This window comes from Cololabis saira, chromosome 3, assembly GCF_033807715.1.
Source record: "Cololabis saira isolate AMF1-May2022 chromosome 3, fColSai1.1, whole genome shotgun sequence".
NCBI lineage: Eukaryota > Metazoa > Chordata > Actinopteri > Beloniformes > Belonidae > Cololabis > Cololabis saira.
In genome coordinates, this window is record NC_084589.1 from 4860915 (window position 1) to 4877232 (window position 16318).

At 39.8% G+C, this 16318-nt stretch overlaps 2 protein-coding genes across 5 annotated transcripts in view; one reads left to right on the plus strand and one right to left on the minus strand.

Annotated features, from left to right (window-relative positions):
* The window catches only part of hace1 (HECT domain and ankyrin repeat containing E3 ubiquitin protein ligase 1), a 61005-nt gene extending 58696 nt beyond the window's left edge, over positions 1-2309 (minus strand). The window contains exons 1-2 of one of the 3 annotated variants that reach the window (XM_061715338.1): positions 2183-2309; positions 1911-2096 (exon numbers count right to left, since the gene is read on the minus strand). In XM_061715338.1, coding sequence (XP_061571322.1) covers positions 1911-1998 — 88 coding nt within the window. In that variant the 5' untranslated portion in view covers positions 1999-2096; positions 2183-2309. Of the gene's footprint in view, positions 1-1910 lie in introns of all 3 variants that reach the window. The other 2 variants (XR_009770918.1, XM_061715339.1) reach the window with 2 other exon arrangements.
* preb (prolactin regulatory element binding) lies at positions 1956-15825 on the plus strand. 2 transcript variants are annotated; one of them, XM_061715351.1, is made up of 10 exons: positions 1956-2129; positions 5966-6133; positions 6301-6496; positions 8328-8581; positions 9016-9096; positions 9191-9318; positions 9407-9580; positions 15073-15145; positions 15223-15382; positions 15461-15825. In XM_061715351.1, the coding sequence occupies exons 2-10, from the start codon at positions 5999-6001 to the stop codon at positions 15553-15555; spliced, it is 1296 nt and encodes a 431-aa protein (XP_061571335.1). In that variant the 5' UTR covers positions 1956-2129; positions 5966-5998; the 3' UTR covers positions 15556-15825. The 2 variants fall into 2 exon arrangements, with proteins under 2 accessions (XP_061571335.1, XP_061571327.1); XM_061715343.1 differs by lacking the exon at positions 1956-2129 and adding an exon at positions 3123-3274 and having other exon boundaries at positions 15461-15824.
* Positions 15826-16318: the final 493 nt, after the last annotated feature.

Below are 16318 nucleotides of genomic sequence, written 5' to 3' on the forward strand. Positions count from 1 at the left end.
AGATAGATAGATAGATAGATAGATAGATAGATAGATAGATAGATAGATAGATAGATAGATAGATAGATAGATAGATAGATAGATAGATAGATAGATAGATAGATAGATAGATAGATATTGTCATTATAACCAGTACTCGAGTTGTAAAAGAAAATCAGGGGGGATGGTGGATTTTATCATATGGGGACAGAATATTTGTACTGATTACAAATAACATAATATATTACAAATAATAGCAGTGACCAAAACACCTGCAGAAATACTGCAGGAATGACATAGCAGCAGTTAAATGCTTACAGAAGGCTTTCTGTAAGCTTTAAATATCCACTCGGGGTTACATCAAAACACAACAATAAAAACACTTTTCTGAACTTATCAATATGACTCTGTCCTTCACAGGATAAGTAAAATGGATCACTGCAAAAACTCACAATCTTAACAAGAATATTTGTCTTATTTCTAGTTAAAATGTCTCATTTTAGTAAAAAAATCTCATTACACTTAAAACAAGACTCATCACTGGAAAAAACAATTTTCAGCTGTTTCAAGTAGATTTTCACTTGAAATAAGTAGAAAAATCTGCCAGTGGAACAAGATTTTTTTGCTTGTAATAAGAAGATAAATCTTGTCCCACTGGCAGATTTTTCTACTTATTTCAAGTGAAAATTTACTTGAAACAGGTGAAAATTGTCAAAGTTATTTTTCTGGTGATGACTCTAAATGTTGAAATAGCAGTAAAACCACATTCATTGATGAAATGACATAAGGGATGGAAAGTGGGGATGGCAGTTTTACAGGGGGATGATTTGGACCGTTTTTATTTCAGGAGGGGATGCCATCCCCCCTCCTCACCCCCCCCCCCCCCTCAACTCCAGTACTGATTATAATAACTATGTACAACGAAATTAAAAGTGCTCTCCAGTCAGCGCATCATATATAGAAAAATTAAATAAAATAATTGAAAAATAATCCAATAATGTGTATCCTACATGAGATTATTCTACGCCTCTGCACCACAAATAACAATCCCAACAGGCTGCACTTTATTTGTAGCTGTGACTGTAGTTTCTGCTTGGACCTGTCTGCTGAAGGGTTTTTATGTGTTTGTATGTGTGTTTCTGTGTTTTTCTCTGTGTGTGTGTTTTTCTGTGTGTGTGTGTGTGTGTGTGTGTGTGTGTGTGTTTATGTGTTTGTATATGTGTTTCTATGTGTGTTTATGTGTTTGTATGTGTGTTTCTGTGTTTTTCTCTGTGTGTGTGTGTGTGTGTGTGTGTGTGTGTGTGTGTGTGTGTGTGTGTGTGTGTGTTTGTATATGTGTTTATGTGTTTGCATGTGTGTTTATGTGTTTGTATGTGTGTTTATGTGTTTGTATGTGTGTTTCTGTGTTTTTCTCTGTGTGTGTGTTTTTCTGTGTGTGTGTGTGTGTGTGTGTGTGTGTGTGTGTGTTTATGTGTTTGTATATGTGTTTATGTGTTTGTATGTGTGTTTATGTGTTTGTATGTGTGTTTATGTGTTTGTATGTGTGTTTATGTGTTTGTATGTGTGTGTGTGTGTGTGTGTGTGTGTGTGTGTGTGTGTGTGTGTGTGTGTGTGTGTGTGTGTGTGTGTGTGTGTGTTTTTGTGTTTCTGTGTGTGTGTGTGTGTGTGTGTGTGTGTGTGTGTGTGTATGTTTTTGTGTGTTTTTGTGTGTGTGTGTGTGTGTGTGTGTGTGTCTGTGTGTGTGTGTGTGTGTGTGTGTGTGTGTGTGTGTGTTTCTGTGTGTGTGTGTGTGTGTGTGTGTGTGTGTGTGTGTGTGTGTGTGTGTGTTTCTGTGTGTGTGTGTGTGTGTGTGTGTGTGTGTGTTTCTGTGTGTATGTGTGTGTATGTTTTCGTGTGTTTCTGTGTGTTTCTGTGTGTGTGTGCAGCTCTACCTTCAGGCAGCTCCACGGTCCTGGCCCGGCGCAGGGAGCGGGTGAGCCGGCTCAGCTGGACGTTCAGCTGCTCCATGGCCCGTTCCATCCTCCCCAAGCTGGATCTGGAGCTGGATCTGGAGCTGGATCTCCAGGACGAAGCCTCGGCCGTCGGGATTATCTGATTGTCATGGAGTTCTGTTGTTCCTGAGAGTCATCCATTGGCCGAAACCCAACTCCGTAAGAAACGCTGATTTTACCATACACTGAAGTTGTTGTGTTTTATTTTTTACCTTTTTACCGACACGAAAACACGTGTGTTCCACTGTTAGGCTTCCTGTTGTTCCTATGACGGTTTAGCTCAGCAGTACGAGCAGAGCATAGATGTGCATCATTGTGGTTATTTTTGGTATTTATCCATCTTACTTCCGCATTGAGGCGCATGCGGAACTAAGATTTAGTGCAGTTCCTCGACTGGCCGCTAGAGCCTGACAAAAGTTAAAATGTCCAAATTTTAACTTGGTTGCTCAAACAACCGTTTTGATCTAAAAGCATCCACGATAACTCTGGAATAGAATATGTATATATATATATATATATATATATATATATATATATATATATATATACCCATCAGGATTGTATGGAAGGGGGCGTGGTCACGGGGAGATTTATGGTTGCTTAGCAACGCGTCTTCTCTGTCAGCTGTCAGTTGTTAGTTGTCAGTGTTCAGTTATTATTCCGTTGTCAAAGGCTTGTTGACCAACCTCTGGAGTCATGCTTCATCCTGCCACAATATATATATATATATATATATATATTTATATATATATATATATATATATATATATATATATATATATATATATATATATATATATATATATATATATATATATATATGTTTGTGTGTGAATGGATCAATAACGGACATTAGCTTAAAACACCTTTTGTAAAGCACTTTATGAGGTTCGGTCCATTTCCATTTCCGTTTACTGGTAAATTTGCCACATCCAATATGGCGGACGCGTTGACGTATCACAGCAACGGATCAACCCCAATAGCCTACATCCATGATCAACCCTCTCAACCAGGCGTCAACATAATAGATCCATGGTCAAGTTGTGACCGTCCCAAGATGGCGGCGACGTTTCTATGAGTTGTTACCGTCCCAAGATGGCGGCGACGTTTCTCGCGCTGCAGTAGTCAATGCTGCGTCAATGGTGCTGACGTGTAGTAAGGGAGGCGCTTGTTTAGCTTCAATTAGCGTAGCTTTTCCTGAACACAACGGGTTGTCATTTATAGTCCAACATGAAATCATTAAATCAAGTGTTTTTTTCTGCCTGGTTAAATTGAACTCTTGATAAACTGGACAAACTATACAGGTAGGAGACCTTACATTGTATCACCGATGAGCCAGCAGGCATGGGAAGTAGCAGTGCTGTAGCAGCATGTAAACCCCTATGGTACTGTCACATCTGCGTAAATGCCTGCTTAAACGCTGCTATAATGATCCAACGTTGACATGTTCTCATGTTTTTGTTTTACCCCGTACTACTTGTTGCTAGTAGAAGTGTTGCTGCTGAGACCACAGGCCTATTACACAGTCAAACGTTCTTCATACTTACAGCCGCCATAAGGCTGATTTATGGTTCCGCGTTACACCAACGCAGAGCCTACGGCGTTGCCGCGTACCTTACGCCGTAGGCTACGCCGTCGATTTAACGCATAATTCAAGCCATAGACGGGGTTTTTGTACGCTGAAGATAGTATTCAAGTCAAAGTTCAGAATTGTAAGCTCACTGTAATATGAAAAATGGCAAAATTGCCTTTGTCGTCCCTGCAAAACCACACTAGTCCAGGGGCCAGAGCCCAAAATTTCACTTGTCAGCACCACTCAAGGTGACCAAACTTGCTTATGATTGTTGAATCCTGTAGATGATATTTTGGTATGAAAACCTTCCTGAGTGGCAGCTGGATCATAGTTATCAGCTCATGAAGTTACCCACCCCCTTCAGAAAATTACACCTGGTTTAGACTCACACTGCAAAAACTCAAAATCTTAACAAGAATATGTGTCTTATTTCTAGTTAAAATGTCTCATTTTTAGTCAAAAAAAATCTCATTACACTTAAAACAAGACTCATCACTGGAAAAAACAACAATTTCACCTTTTTCAAGTAGATTTTTACTTAAAAAAGGTAGAAAAAGATTTTTTGCTTGTAATGAGAAGATAAATCTTGTCCCACTGGCAGTTTTTTCTACTTATTTCAAGTGAAAATTTACTTGAAACAGGTGAAAATTGTCAAATAAGTTATTTTTCTGGTAACGACTCTTGTTTTAAGTGTAATGAGATTTTTTGACTAAAAATGAGACATTTTAACTAGAAATAAGACAAATAATCCTGGTAAGATTCTGAGTTTTTGCAGTGCATGTACAGGATATCTGTCAATATTTCACAATATTGTCTTTGGTATCATTTTAAAGGGGACCTTTAAAGCATTCATTCAAGCTAAGATGTGATACATTTCCTGAATCCTTATGGTCCTGTGAGTATTCCAGTTTTTGTATTTTGTGTCTCTGTTGTTCCTAGATGACACAGGGATAAAAGATAGTATATCATTTAGGCGAAAATTGTGTAAAAATGTGTGTTGTTTATAGTTTAAAGAGCTGCAGTGACCTCTATGTTGGTCAGAAAGATTCACATCTTAGCTTGAATGAATGCTTAAAATGATACCAAAGACAATATAGTGACACATGGACAGCTATCCTGAACATGAGTCTAAACCAGGATATGGTTTACCAGCATCTAAAATGTAATTTTCTGAACTCCATGAGCTGATAACTATGATCCAGCTGCCACTCAGGATGGTTATCATACCAAAATATCATCTATAGACATGGATGTTTTCAAAAATCATAACTGACTATTGTCACATTGAGTGGTGCTGATATCTGGTCTGGCCCAAGGACTACACACCAGCTTCACATTAATAGATATAAAGATATTCAACATGGCTCCTCTGAGCCATCCATGCTCATTACTACACAGCCTGCAACTTAAAGCTTATCTCCAAATCCAGCTCCATGTACTCCAAGAACACAAATGAATGTGAGTAGAAATATCAAGGAAGCAGATTGAATATGCTTCTGTTGAGCACACACACTCAAAGTGAACCATTCAATTGCCGTATACATCAGAAATCAATAGTAGTAGATTGACAAAGAAATGAAAAACGGCTGATCTACATGTCACATGTGTGCCCCCACTTGTATTTGGGTCAATGACCAATAAGGATTTTCAACAGGTCAATTTTTTTTTTTGTCAAGATGAATTGGCACTAGCCTTAAAAAAAACTTGTGGTGCAACCATGATTCATATTAAAATAAATTAATTTCCTTAACATCTTCATCTTTTTTTTTACAAGTTTTCAGTATTATACAAGAATCGTTGTTTTTTTTAATGGTCGCGCCACATGATATTTCATAAAATGGATATCAGTCATACTTTGTTTGTATATTATGATGGAAATATAAATACAAATGTGTTGTAATCTTACAGACTACAAGACACTTCTGAAATCATGCCAGATAGGGCAGAAGATTGATTTAAAAACATTTAGAGTCATGGTCGGACGGTCGCACCACATGACATTTTGACGCTTAAAACAACAACAAAATCACAAATAACTAGTATTTTTTGTAAAACTCAAGTGAGTCCATATGTGGGACAGGTCGGTCATATATATGGTATTTTTTTTATCTATTTAAACCTTTTTTGAATTGGAAAAAAATCTGTTTTTCAGAAAATATAGGCGTCACGTCATTGACCCATTTAGTATATCTGTTGACTGGCTTGATCATCAGTTAGATGGGACCAAATCAGATCTGTTCGCTGCGTTTGAAAAATCAACTCATAAGAAATGTCAATATTTTGCTCCAAACGGGTTTATAGGAGTTAACAAGGTTGTATGGCCTTGTGGAAAGATGTATTTCTCAGCTTGTTAATGAACCTCTTGTAGAAACTTGCAGATGGAAAATGTAGGACTTCTCAGACTAAATATTTGTTTCCGCAGGTGTGGTGGATACACTTTTATAAAAAACCAACCATGGGGAAGAGGAAGGTTCCTGATCTGTATAGAGCCCCGTTTCCATTGTATGCCATTAAAATGGACCCGACAACAGGGCTGGTGATCACAGCAGGAGGAGGAGGCGCCTCAAAGACGGGCATAAAGAATGCTATTGTAAGTAAAAAATTAAAAAATGAATTTCCCCCCGGGGGATGATATTTTTGAATTTTGGATTGATTTGAATTCAAAGTTTTTATTTTTTTTTTCTGACTTTTAAATGGAACACAAATAATAGGCCTTGTGAATGTTTCAGTTGTAACATGCTCATCTCTATATTTTAGCACTTCTTAGATCTGCAGTTGGTTGGAGAACACCAATACAGCGCCAGTCTCGTCCACTCACACGATACAGACACACGTGCTACTATGAACATGGCGGTGGGGAATGGTACGATCGCTGCAGGACAGGACGGGACCTGTTGCCTCATGACATTTAAACTCTGCAAAGAAAAAGGCGTAAAGTTTCATCAAAACGATGGTGAGGTTTGCTGCTACAATCTGAATTTTACTTCTTTCAAAGGGTATCAAAAGATATTCCCAGCCTCAATTCCTCTTATAACTGTCAAGAAAAAGTTTGTGAACCCCTCTAAATTAACAGGTTTTTAATTTTCCATAAAATGTGATCTTCAAGTTGCAGTAACTGGCACACACAATGTGCTTAATCTGACAAACACAAACAAATATCTTCTGTCTTTACTGAAATCCCCTGTGGTAAGCGAACCTGTGGAGTGGATAGCTGGGCAAAATCCCCTTTGATAATATACTTTATACTTTTTATACTTTAAGGAAGTGGGTTTTTTTTCTCCATCTCTGGAGAAAGATTGTTATGTTGTTGATAAGCTGCAATATATAGTGTTGAATAGTTTTCCCAAATGTTTCACCTTTTATTTAACAATCGACAAAACCAAATTTTCCCAGTAGTTTGTTTGTTAGTTTTTTGTGGAGCAACAGCTTAATTCCTGGTGTTCTTGCCTGTCCAGTGATTTCCAGATAGTAGACTCAGAAACATCGATGTCTCCAGTTCCAGGGACAGACTCAGGGGTTTAGCTGTCCCTCATGGGTTCTTCTTTATTTCACCGAGGATTCTGCTTGTGTCTTTGGAGTAATCTTGACCCACTTATGGCTGAATTATGGTTCTGCGTTAAACCTACGCCGTAGGCTACGCGGGAGTCTCTCCGTAGCTACGCCGTAGGCTACGCGGCTACGCAGGAGTCTCTCCGTAGCTACGCCGTAGCCTGACCTGCACCTCCCAAAACATGGAACTACGACCCAACGCAGACCGAGAGGCTGTGATTGGTTCGCTTGGTAGCAACGCATTTCTGGTTCCAGTTCGTGAAGCAGTCGTGAACTTTCAGCGCTCTTTTCTTCGTGCGTGTGTGATTTTTATTTTTATTTTTTTTGCACAATAGTACGGAAGTGCATTGCATTCTCTTGAGAAAAAAAATTGCTCTGTTTTTTGAATTAACGAGATAACATTTTAATAAAAAAAAAAATCTGCTCTATTTTTCTGAATTAACAAGTTAATTATCTCAGAATTCCGAGAAAAGTTTTAATGAAAAAAATAAATCCGCTCTGTTTTTCTGAATTAACCAGATACCTCACAACATGCAAGAAGCTGTCATTCACTTGATAACTGGATTTCATCGAAGCAAACATGTCCCGCCTGTCCAGTTTAATCCAGTTTTATTTTGCTTTTGGTTTGAAACATTGGGAAACTACGGAGCCCCTCTGGTGACATTTGAAAAAAATAAAATAATGCGTGGCCACGCATTAATAACTCGTGGCCACGAGTTATTAATGCGTGGCCACGCAATATTAAATTTTTTTCAAATGTCACCAGAGGGGCTCCGTAGGAAACAGTTGGAAACTTGTCTTTAAGTTATATAGATGGTATTGTTATTAGTTTGTCGACTTTGCGCCTCAGGCACCTCAGGACTTTGCGGTTGTTCAGACGAAGATTATTTTTTTCATTAAAACTTTTCTCGGAATTCTGAGATAATTATCATGTTAATTCAGAAAAACAGAGCAGATTTTTTTTTTCTCAAGTGAATGCAATACGCTTCCGTACAATAGCTGTCCTTATCTCTTTGATTCACTGTGACCGGAAAAGCCGGAAGCTAAACTAAGTATCAACTAGTGCTCTGGGGGGTACTGCACCGCGGAGAAATGGAGTGACGGAGAAGTCCGAAGGTTCATGACGGCGTCACGGCAACGGCGTAGGCTCTGCGTTGGTTTAACGCAGAACCTTAAATCAGGCTTTATAGGAAGAGATCACCTTCCATTCACGCTGAAAGGTTTTGTCTCTGCAGCAGGGAACAGTGTTGGACAAGGTAATGCTCGGCATCGAGCAGGGAAAGGATCCAACTTGAAACCGGATGGAGCCGTAGCATCCGGAGACACGTCAGGCATGAACGATGACACGGCTGACGTCACCGTCACCGCCGTGGCCAGCGTGCAGTCAGACTTTAATGCTCAGGATCCGCTCCAGAAAGCTGTCAGATTCAGTCCTGACATGAGTCTGTTGCTGACCGGAGGCACAGACGGGCACGTCAGAGTTTGGGAGGTAAGCTCTATACAGTTGTGAACCTTTAAGGGTCTTTTAGTGGTGCTTTCTATTCATAAACTGTACTTTTATTATTGTGAATCATTTTAAAGACGAAAACAATTCTTTGGAAACAACACAAGTGATGTCATCTGTACGTATCTCATATTTTCTGGATTGCAGAAACCTGTAAATTGTCTCATTACTTTATTAAGTTGCAGCTCTGTCAATGTTATTAAATTGTATTTTTCTGTATGACTTCATTGTTAAGTTCTTTAGTTTTAAGGTATTGAAAAAGTGTTTGAGTAATGGCAATGGCAACAATATTTTATGAAATACCCAGTTATCCACACTACTTTCCAGGTGTTTTAGAAGAAGCCTGTGATCATAATTCAGGTCAACAGACTTGATTGGTGTTTTTGATGAAGGCAGAACGTTTCATGTGTCTTCTACAGTTTCCATCCCTTACTAAGAAGTTTGACTTCAAAGCACACACAGGGGAGATTGAAGACTTTGATATGAGTCCAGGGAACAAGGTGAAGCATTGACACGTTTGTGATCAAGTGTAATGAGGTTGTAACAGTTCTCCTGGTGTGTCAGTAACGTTCCCTCTCTGGTGTTCTCGTTTAGCACCTCGTGACTGTCGGCCGAGACTTTGCCTGCTCTGTTTGGAGTGGCAACCAGTTGGTTACGGGTCTTAACTGGCATGAAACCATGCCTGAAATAGCTGAGCAGTCTTATCGATATGTAGCATGCAGGTAAGAGGGGGAGGGACCAGCTACGGACTTTCCTGCATCAACGAAGCATCAAGATGATTTAGTGTGCTGTGGGTTGTGCTGTTTTCAGGTTCGGAAGGGTAGAGGACCAAAAAGACACAATGAGGCTTTACACAGTGCAAATCCCTCATAAACGCCAACGAAAACCTCCTCCTTGCTACATTACCAAGTGGGATGGGAAGAGCTTGTTGGCCATGCTGACGTCTACCTGTGGCACGGAGGTTATCTCCAGTCTGGCTGTTAGGTATTTCTACAATCACACGGAAGCTTCTGGATCTGAACTGGAGGGCTTACCCAGTCAGAGTTACCCAGTGCCCTGCAGAGTTTAGAGGTTTCCTTGCTTTAACATACCTGAGTTAGATGAATGGATCATCAACACACTTGTACAAATCTGGATGAAAAGCTGACGTTAATCCAGTAATTTAGATCAGGTGTGTAGAACCAGGGAAACCCAAACCTGCAGGACAGAGGCCCCGGTTACAGGATGTTTTTTAATTCGGAATTAATTATTACAAATTAAATACTCACTCATCACTCACTCATCTTCTCCCGCTTTTCCGTTGCCGGGTCGCGGGGGCAGCAGCCTCAGTAGGGATGCCCAGACTTCCCTCACCCCAGACACTTCCTCCAGCTCTTCCGGGGGGAGTCCGAGGCGTTCCCAGGCCAGCCGAGAGACATAGTCTCTCCAGCGTGTCCTGGGTCTTCCCCGGGGTCTCCTCCCGGTGGGACATGCCTGGAACACCTCCCTAGGGAGGCGTCCAGGAGGCATCCGGTACAGATGCCCAAGCCACCTCAGCTGACTCCTCTCAACGTGAAGGAGCAGCGGCTCGACTCCGAGCTCCTCCCGGGTGACTGAACTCCTCACCCTATCTCTAAGGGAGCGTCCAGCCACCCTGCGGAGGAAACTCATCTCGGCCGCTTGTATCCGCGATCTTGTCCTTTCGGTCACTACCCAAAGTTCATGACCATAGGTGAGGGTAGGGGCGTAGATTGACCGGTAAATCGAGAGCTTCGCCTTTCGACTCAGCTCCCTCTTCACCACGACGGTCCGGTACATCGACCGCATTACTGCGGACGCTGCACCGATCCGTCTGTCAATCTCACGCTCCATTGTTCCCTCACTTACAAATTAAATAATTCAGAATAAACTATTTTCCTTTGAGTTTACATGGAAATAGTAATTCTGAATTGAGGTTTACATGGAAAACACGTTTGATGGTCTTTCTCCAATTCCTCTACGGGTCTGGGGGTTGGGAAGGTTCTGATTGGATAGGGGGCGGACCGGAAGAAAAACAAACTTAGCTGCTACAACTTTGAAAAGCTCACCATTTCTTCTGTTTCCTGTTTCCATCTGTTCTTTTAATTATTTCCAGGTCCTCCAAGCTATTTATTAAATAAATAGTCTCTGCTCTTGACCAGCGTTTACTGCGTGCTGTAAACGAGCAGCGCAGAAAGACCGGAATTAATTTAAAGAGGAATGAGTGTAGACATGATCATGGAATTATTCTATTTGGATTTAAAATCAGAATAAATCAGCCACTTACTTCGGATTTAAGTCTAATTTGTAATGGCCATTTTCATTCAGAATTAGGTGTTTACATGGTAATTTTTACTCATTTTAAATCGGATTTAATTTAATTCTGAATTAAAGAGGAATTCAACTTCCCATGTAAACGCACTGAGGCCCCGTTTCCACGTAGTAAAAACGGTGGTGTTTTCATGCGTTTTAGCCGTTCGTTTACACGAAAACGAAGCTCAAAGTCTCCAAAAACCATCATTTCTGAAAACTCTGGCCAAAGTGGAGATTCTCACAAACTCTGTCTTCACGTTTGCTTGTAAACGGAGAGAAACGGACATTTAGGCTTCAGAATGTCACATTATGAGACAGAAACGTCACCAGCGTCATGAGTGACACCTGTGGTTACAATTAGTTTGGCCACCATCAATATTTTCTTGTATTTTACCTGTTTTATATTCTAAAGTCACACTTAAAAGTAACTCCACTTCTCTGTCACTCCAAACGAAAGACTCTCGTTCCGTCTTGGAAGTAAAGCCTGAATTATGGTCCTGCGTTACACCGATGCAGAGCCTACGCCGCAGGCTATGCGTCGATGTAACGCGGAACCATAAATCAGCCTTAACTGGAAATTACTCGTGTCATTTGTCATTGATGTTTTTTTCCAGGATTCTGATTGGCTAGCATGACTTTATCTTCTCGTTACACTGCCCCCTGTAGGTTTGGCTGCTCATAGCACCTTAACAGTGTATTTATGCAGGTTCGTGGAAATGAAGAGATTTTGAAAAAAATCTTGTGCAAATGATGGAATTTTCCAAAACGTAGAGGGGGAAATATCCGTTTTTGTAAATCCCCGGCTCTGTGCTGGCCAACCCGGAGCTACCTGGGCTGTTTCTGGAATCATTCTGGCCATGGCCATTTCAGCCTCCATGTTTTGGTGGGGCTCTGTAACATTAAATGCAAAACGTATTTTGGTTAACTTGCCTGAGGGCTTTGACCCGCTCATTGTCAAATTATGGCTCATAAAACTAGAGTCCAAACCAGTGGCGTAGCCAGAAAAGAGACTTTGGGTGTGCCAAAAATTTTTTCAACAAAACTAGATGTTACACCTCCACAAACATTCAAAAGCATGTATATCCAACATTATTAACAGTGCAAAACATATCCACATGTTGTGTGTGCTCTCAATATATAATAAGTATAATAATATATATAATATAATAAGTAATATAATAACCACACTTTATGCATGTCCTAAAAAAAACATCACAAAAACATAACCACACACACACATAGCTACCCAATGAAGCAAACATAGTGAAATATAACACTCATGCACTCAGAGCCATAACGTATCCACATTACGCATGATCAACAAAGCTATTTAACCAGAGAATGAACACGACTATTTGGCTTAAGGTTGGCCTGATGAGGTTTTATTATAAAATAATAAAATAAAATATTTTCCCAAAAGGACAGGTTGGTCAGCAGAAATTCAAACCATACTGGGCATCTAGGTTTTTGGTGCAACAAGCATTTTTAATAGCTTTGAATAAATTGCAAATTTTGCTTATGCAATCTTTCCATATACATCCTATTTAGATATTAATCACTTAGTACCAAGTGGCTCTTCCTACACTTCCACCTAATATTAGACCAACCTGTTGGCTTCCCCTGCCTGTCCTGATTCTTTCTCTCTCTTCCTCTCTTCTTTTTTTCTACCTCTCCATAAAGTTACCGTCAATCCAAAACACTCGCGCTGCAGCGCGTGCTCGCGGGGGCGCGCATTGGAGCTGCAGCCTCATGAGTGTGTGTGTCGGGGAGGAGAGGAGGTGAAAGAGCAGCGGGGCGCCTGATCAATGACGTGCTGCCTTTTATGTTTAATCATATACATTACACACAAACGCTGTTAAATACAAAAAATGCACACTTCAAATCTTTTTCAAACATGAGCAACGAGAGGCTCCTCAGTCTCTCTGTGAGCGTCGTCGCTCTGACGGATCTGGTCCTGTTGACGACTAAAAAAAGGCTCCACGGAGCAACTTGTAACAGGCAATGCTATCAGAATACGATGCAAACAGTTAATCTTGGATAAAACATCTTTGTCGCAGGAGTTTAAGACTTCAATAATGGACGGGAACTCGTGTCCGCCATCCACCTTCCGTTTGATGAGTTGTCTGAAGGCTCATTTATGGTTCCGCATTACACCGACGCAGAGCCTACAGCGTAGGGTACGCGGCGACGCACACCGTAGGTTGTGCGTCGCCGCGTACCATACGCCGTAGGCTACGCCATCGATTTAACGCGGAACCATAATTTAGGTTTAACAGTCCAGCTGCCGCGACACATCGCCTGACGGGGGTTTTACATGCAAAAATAAGATTTTTATTTTGAATTATTTTGAACATCATGATTACATACTAATAGCCTAGATTAGCCTAGATTTAGAATACTTAGAAGACTATACCAAAAAACAAAAAATGCATCAAATTTTTGGGTGTGCCAGCTGTCTCTTTGGGTGGCACTGGCACACCCTGGCACACCCGTGGCTACGCCACTGGTCCAAACTTAAACAATTTTTTTTTTTTTTTTTTTAATGGAATTTCATGGACCTCGTGCAGAATCCTGTACCAATTTTGGAAATAATCCAAGTCTAAGGGATGCTATAAATGTGAGTAGTTTATATCACAAAAACTGCACTAAACTTATATATTGTCCCCTGCATCTTCAGATGAAATGTACAATATGTTAATGATTGGTGGAAGGTTTATGAGCAAGTAGTATTTTCTCCGCCTCCAGATGACAAAAAATTCCTAAAAATCAGCCCTTTCATGTAGAATCATTTCAAATATTCAAGGCACTAATTTTTACTCCAGAGATAGCAACCATTTTTTTTCAGAAGTATGCAAATAATGTCAGTACATGTAACAAGCTATGGAATGAACAAAGTATTGTGTGGACTGAGCTTTATTTGTACATTTGAATCCAGTTAGAGTGCAGTCTAAACTGCAGGACTATGGAGAAAGTTAGGGAGCTTTCACACCGGTCCCGTTTGGAGCAGTTGTTCCGGAACAATTGGAAGGAGGAACTGATTTGATCAAAATTCACCAGAAGCGTTTCTTGTACAGAAAACTTGATATCAAGGGTCTAATACTGACTCATCATCAAATGAAATTCAAAAGAAAAAAAACCTGACCACTTGGCTAACGTTGTAGTGGCCACTCACTAGCAGCCTGCCTTTACATGGGGAGTTTAATTCCTCTTTAATTCAGAATTAAAATTAAATCCAATTTAAAATGAGTAAAAATTACCATGTAAACACCTAATTCTGAATGAAAATGGCCATTCCTAATTAACCTTAATTCTGAAGTAAGTGGCTGGTTTATTCTTATTTTAAATCTGAATAGAATAATTCCACGACCATGTAAACACTCATTCCTCTTTAAATTAATTCTGGTCTTTCTTTCTGCTCGTTCCCTCGCCCGTCTGTCTCCATGACGCTTATATTCCACGCTGGGCTGGTTTTCCAAACTAAGTTTCAAGATGCAGCACGCAGTAAACGCTGGTCAAGAGCAGAGACCATTTATGATAAATAGAAATAATTAAAAGAACAGATGGAAACAGGAAACATCAAAATTGTGAGCTTTTCAAAGTTGTAGCGGCTAAGTTAGTTTTTCTTCCGGTAGTTCAACTTCCGGTCCCCCCCCTATCCAATCAGAACCTTCCCAACCCCCAGACCTGTAAAGGAATTGGAGAAAGACCATCAAACGTGTTTTCCATGTAAACCTCAATTCAGAATTACTATTTCCATGTAAACTCAAAGGAAGATAGTTTAATTCTGAATTATTAATTCCGAATTAAAAACCATCATGTAACCTTGGCCATGGAAGGCATTTACCTTTGGGCGTTGTTGAAAGCACACATGCTGCTAGTACATAGGACTCACCAGGCCCAAGTACACTACACAATATTTGAGATGCAATTAATGGCTTAATAAGCACTTAATACAATATGTGATTATTAAAACAGTCTGTGGCTCATTTCTACTTTCCACCAGCACTGGAAATATTGAATGGGTTGGTTCAGTAAAGATGAGAGTAATTATAATTGGTTTTAGTCGATCATCTTCAGCAAATGGAGTTGTTTATTTTTGTGACTTAAATAATAAGATGGTCGTATTTTAATTCTTTCAGCATTTAAGTTGAATTTATTTTCCACAGTGACTCTGGAACGTTTCTGGGCCTTGGAGCTGTGACTGGATCAGTAGCAATCTATATTGCTTTTTCCCTACAGGTAACTCACTCACACGACACTTTTCTAAATCTTCTAGGCAACTGTGTGTTAAGAGTTTTCTGTCTGTATGTTGGCAGAAGCTGTATTACGTTCAGGAATCCCATGGCATTGTTGTGACGGATCTGGCTTTCTTGCCTCATTCCCTGAAAAGCAAAAATATCAAGGGCAACAATGAAGTAGCCATGTTAAGTGTAGCGGTGGACAGTCGTTGTCAAATGCATACTGTTGCCAACCAAAGTAAGTGGAGCATTATCAGTTAATCACAATTAATGAGCATGTTTTCCTCACCGTGGGCCTGTGTTTGTGTTTCCCCAGAACACGTCCCTCTCTGGCTGGTGGTTTTCTTCTGTGGCCTCATGATGATTGGAGGAGTCTTCCTGCTACAGTTCCTCTTCCCCGGATTCATTTAAATCGTGCACATCATTAGTGCTCAGGATGAGAGACTTGGGACACATCTGCAGGTTTTTTAGTATTAACAACACTCGGCAAGGACAATATGGGGTGTAATTTACTTTAATCTCTATCAATGATCCTAAATCTTTTTTTTTTAATTCACCGAGGGACTGAGCCTGGAGACCGATTTAGGGCCGAGATCTTCACATTTCTCCCTAGAAATATGAATCAAATACAAAACTTGTATACATACACATATATATATATATATATATATATATATATATATATATATATGAGAGAGAGAGAGAAATTATTAACATATCTTTTTAAAGATCCACTTTTTTGCAACTACTTTGTTTTTCAGCCGAGAGCAAACATTTTATAATCCTCTTTTGAGGTGTTACTAATATGGATAAAATCGTAAATGTAAAAATTATTTATTTGTGGTTTATGATGTCCGACATGAATAAAGATGAAGGTGTTGTACATTAAGGATAACTTAATCATATACAACTTTTTTTTTTTAATGAACTTTGAACCTTGAGTGTAAAAACTGTGGACACTATACTACAGAGTGACTGGGTGTTTTAAAATTATTCCATATTATTGTAACATCTTTAAGGGATAGAGAAATTAAAATATCATTCAGAAAACTATGTATTTACTATGTAAGTATGAGGTGTTTCTACTTTCTACCTGGTGAAGTGTGAAGAGCCTGCAGGTTATACATGAATACTCCAGAGGTGTCTGTGTGCCTGGAGTGCTACTGCAGGTGCT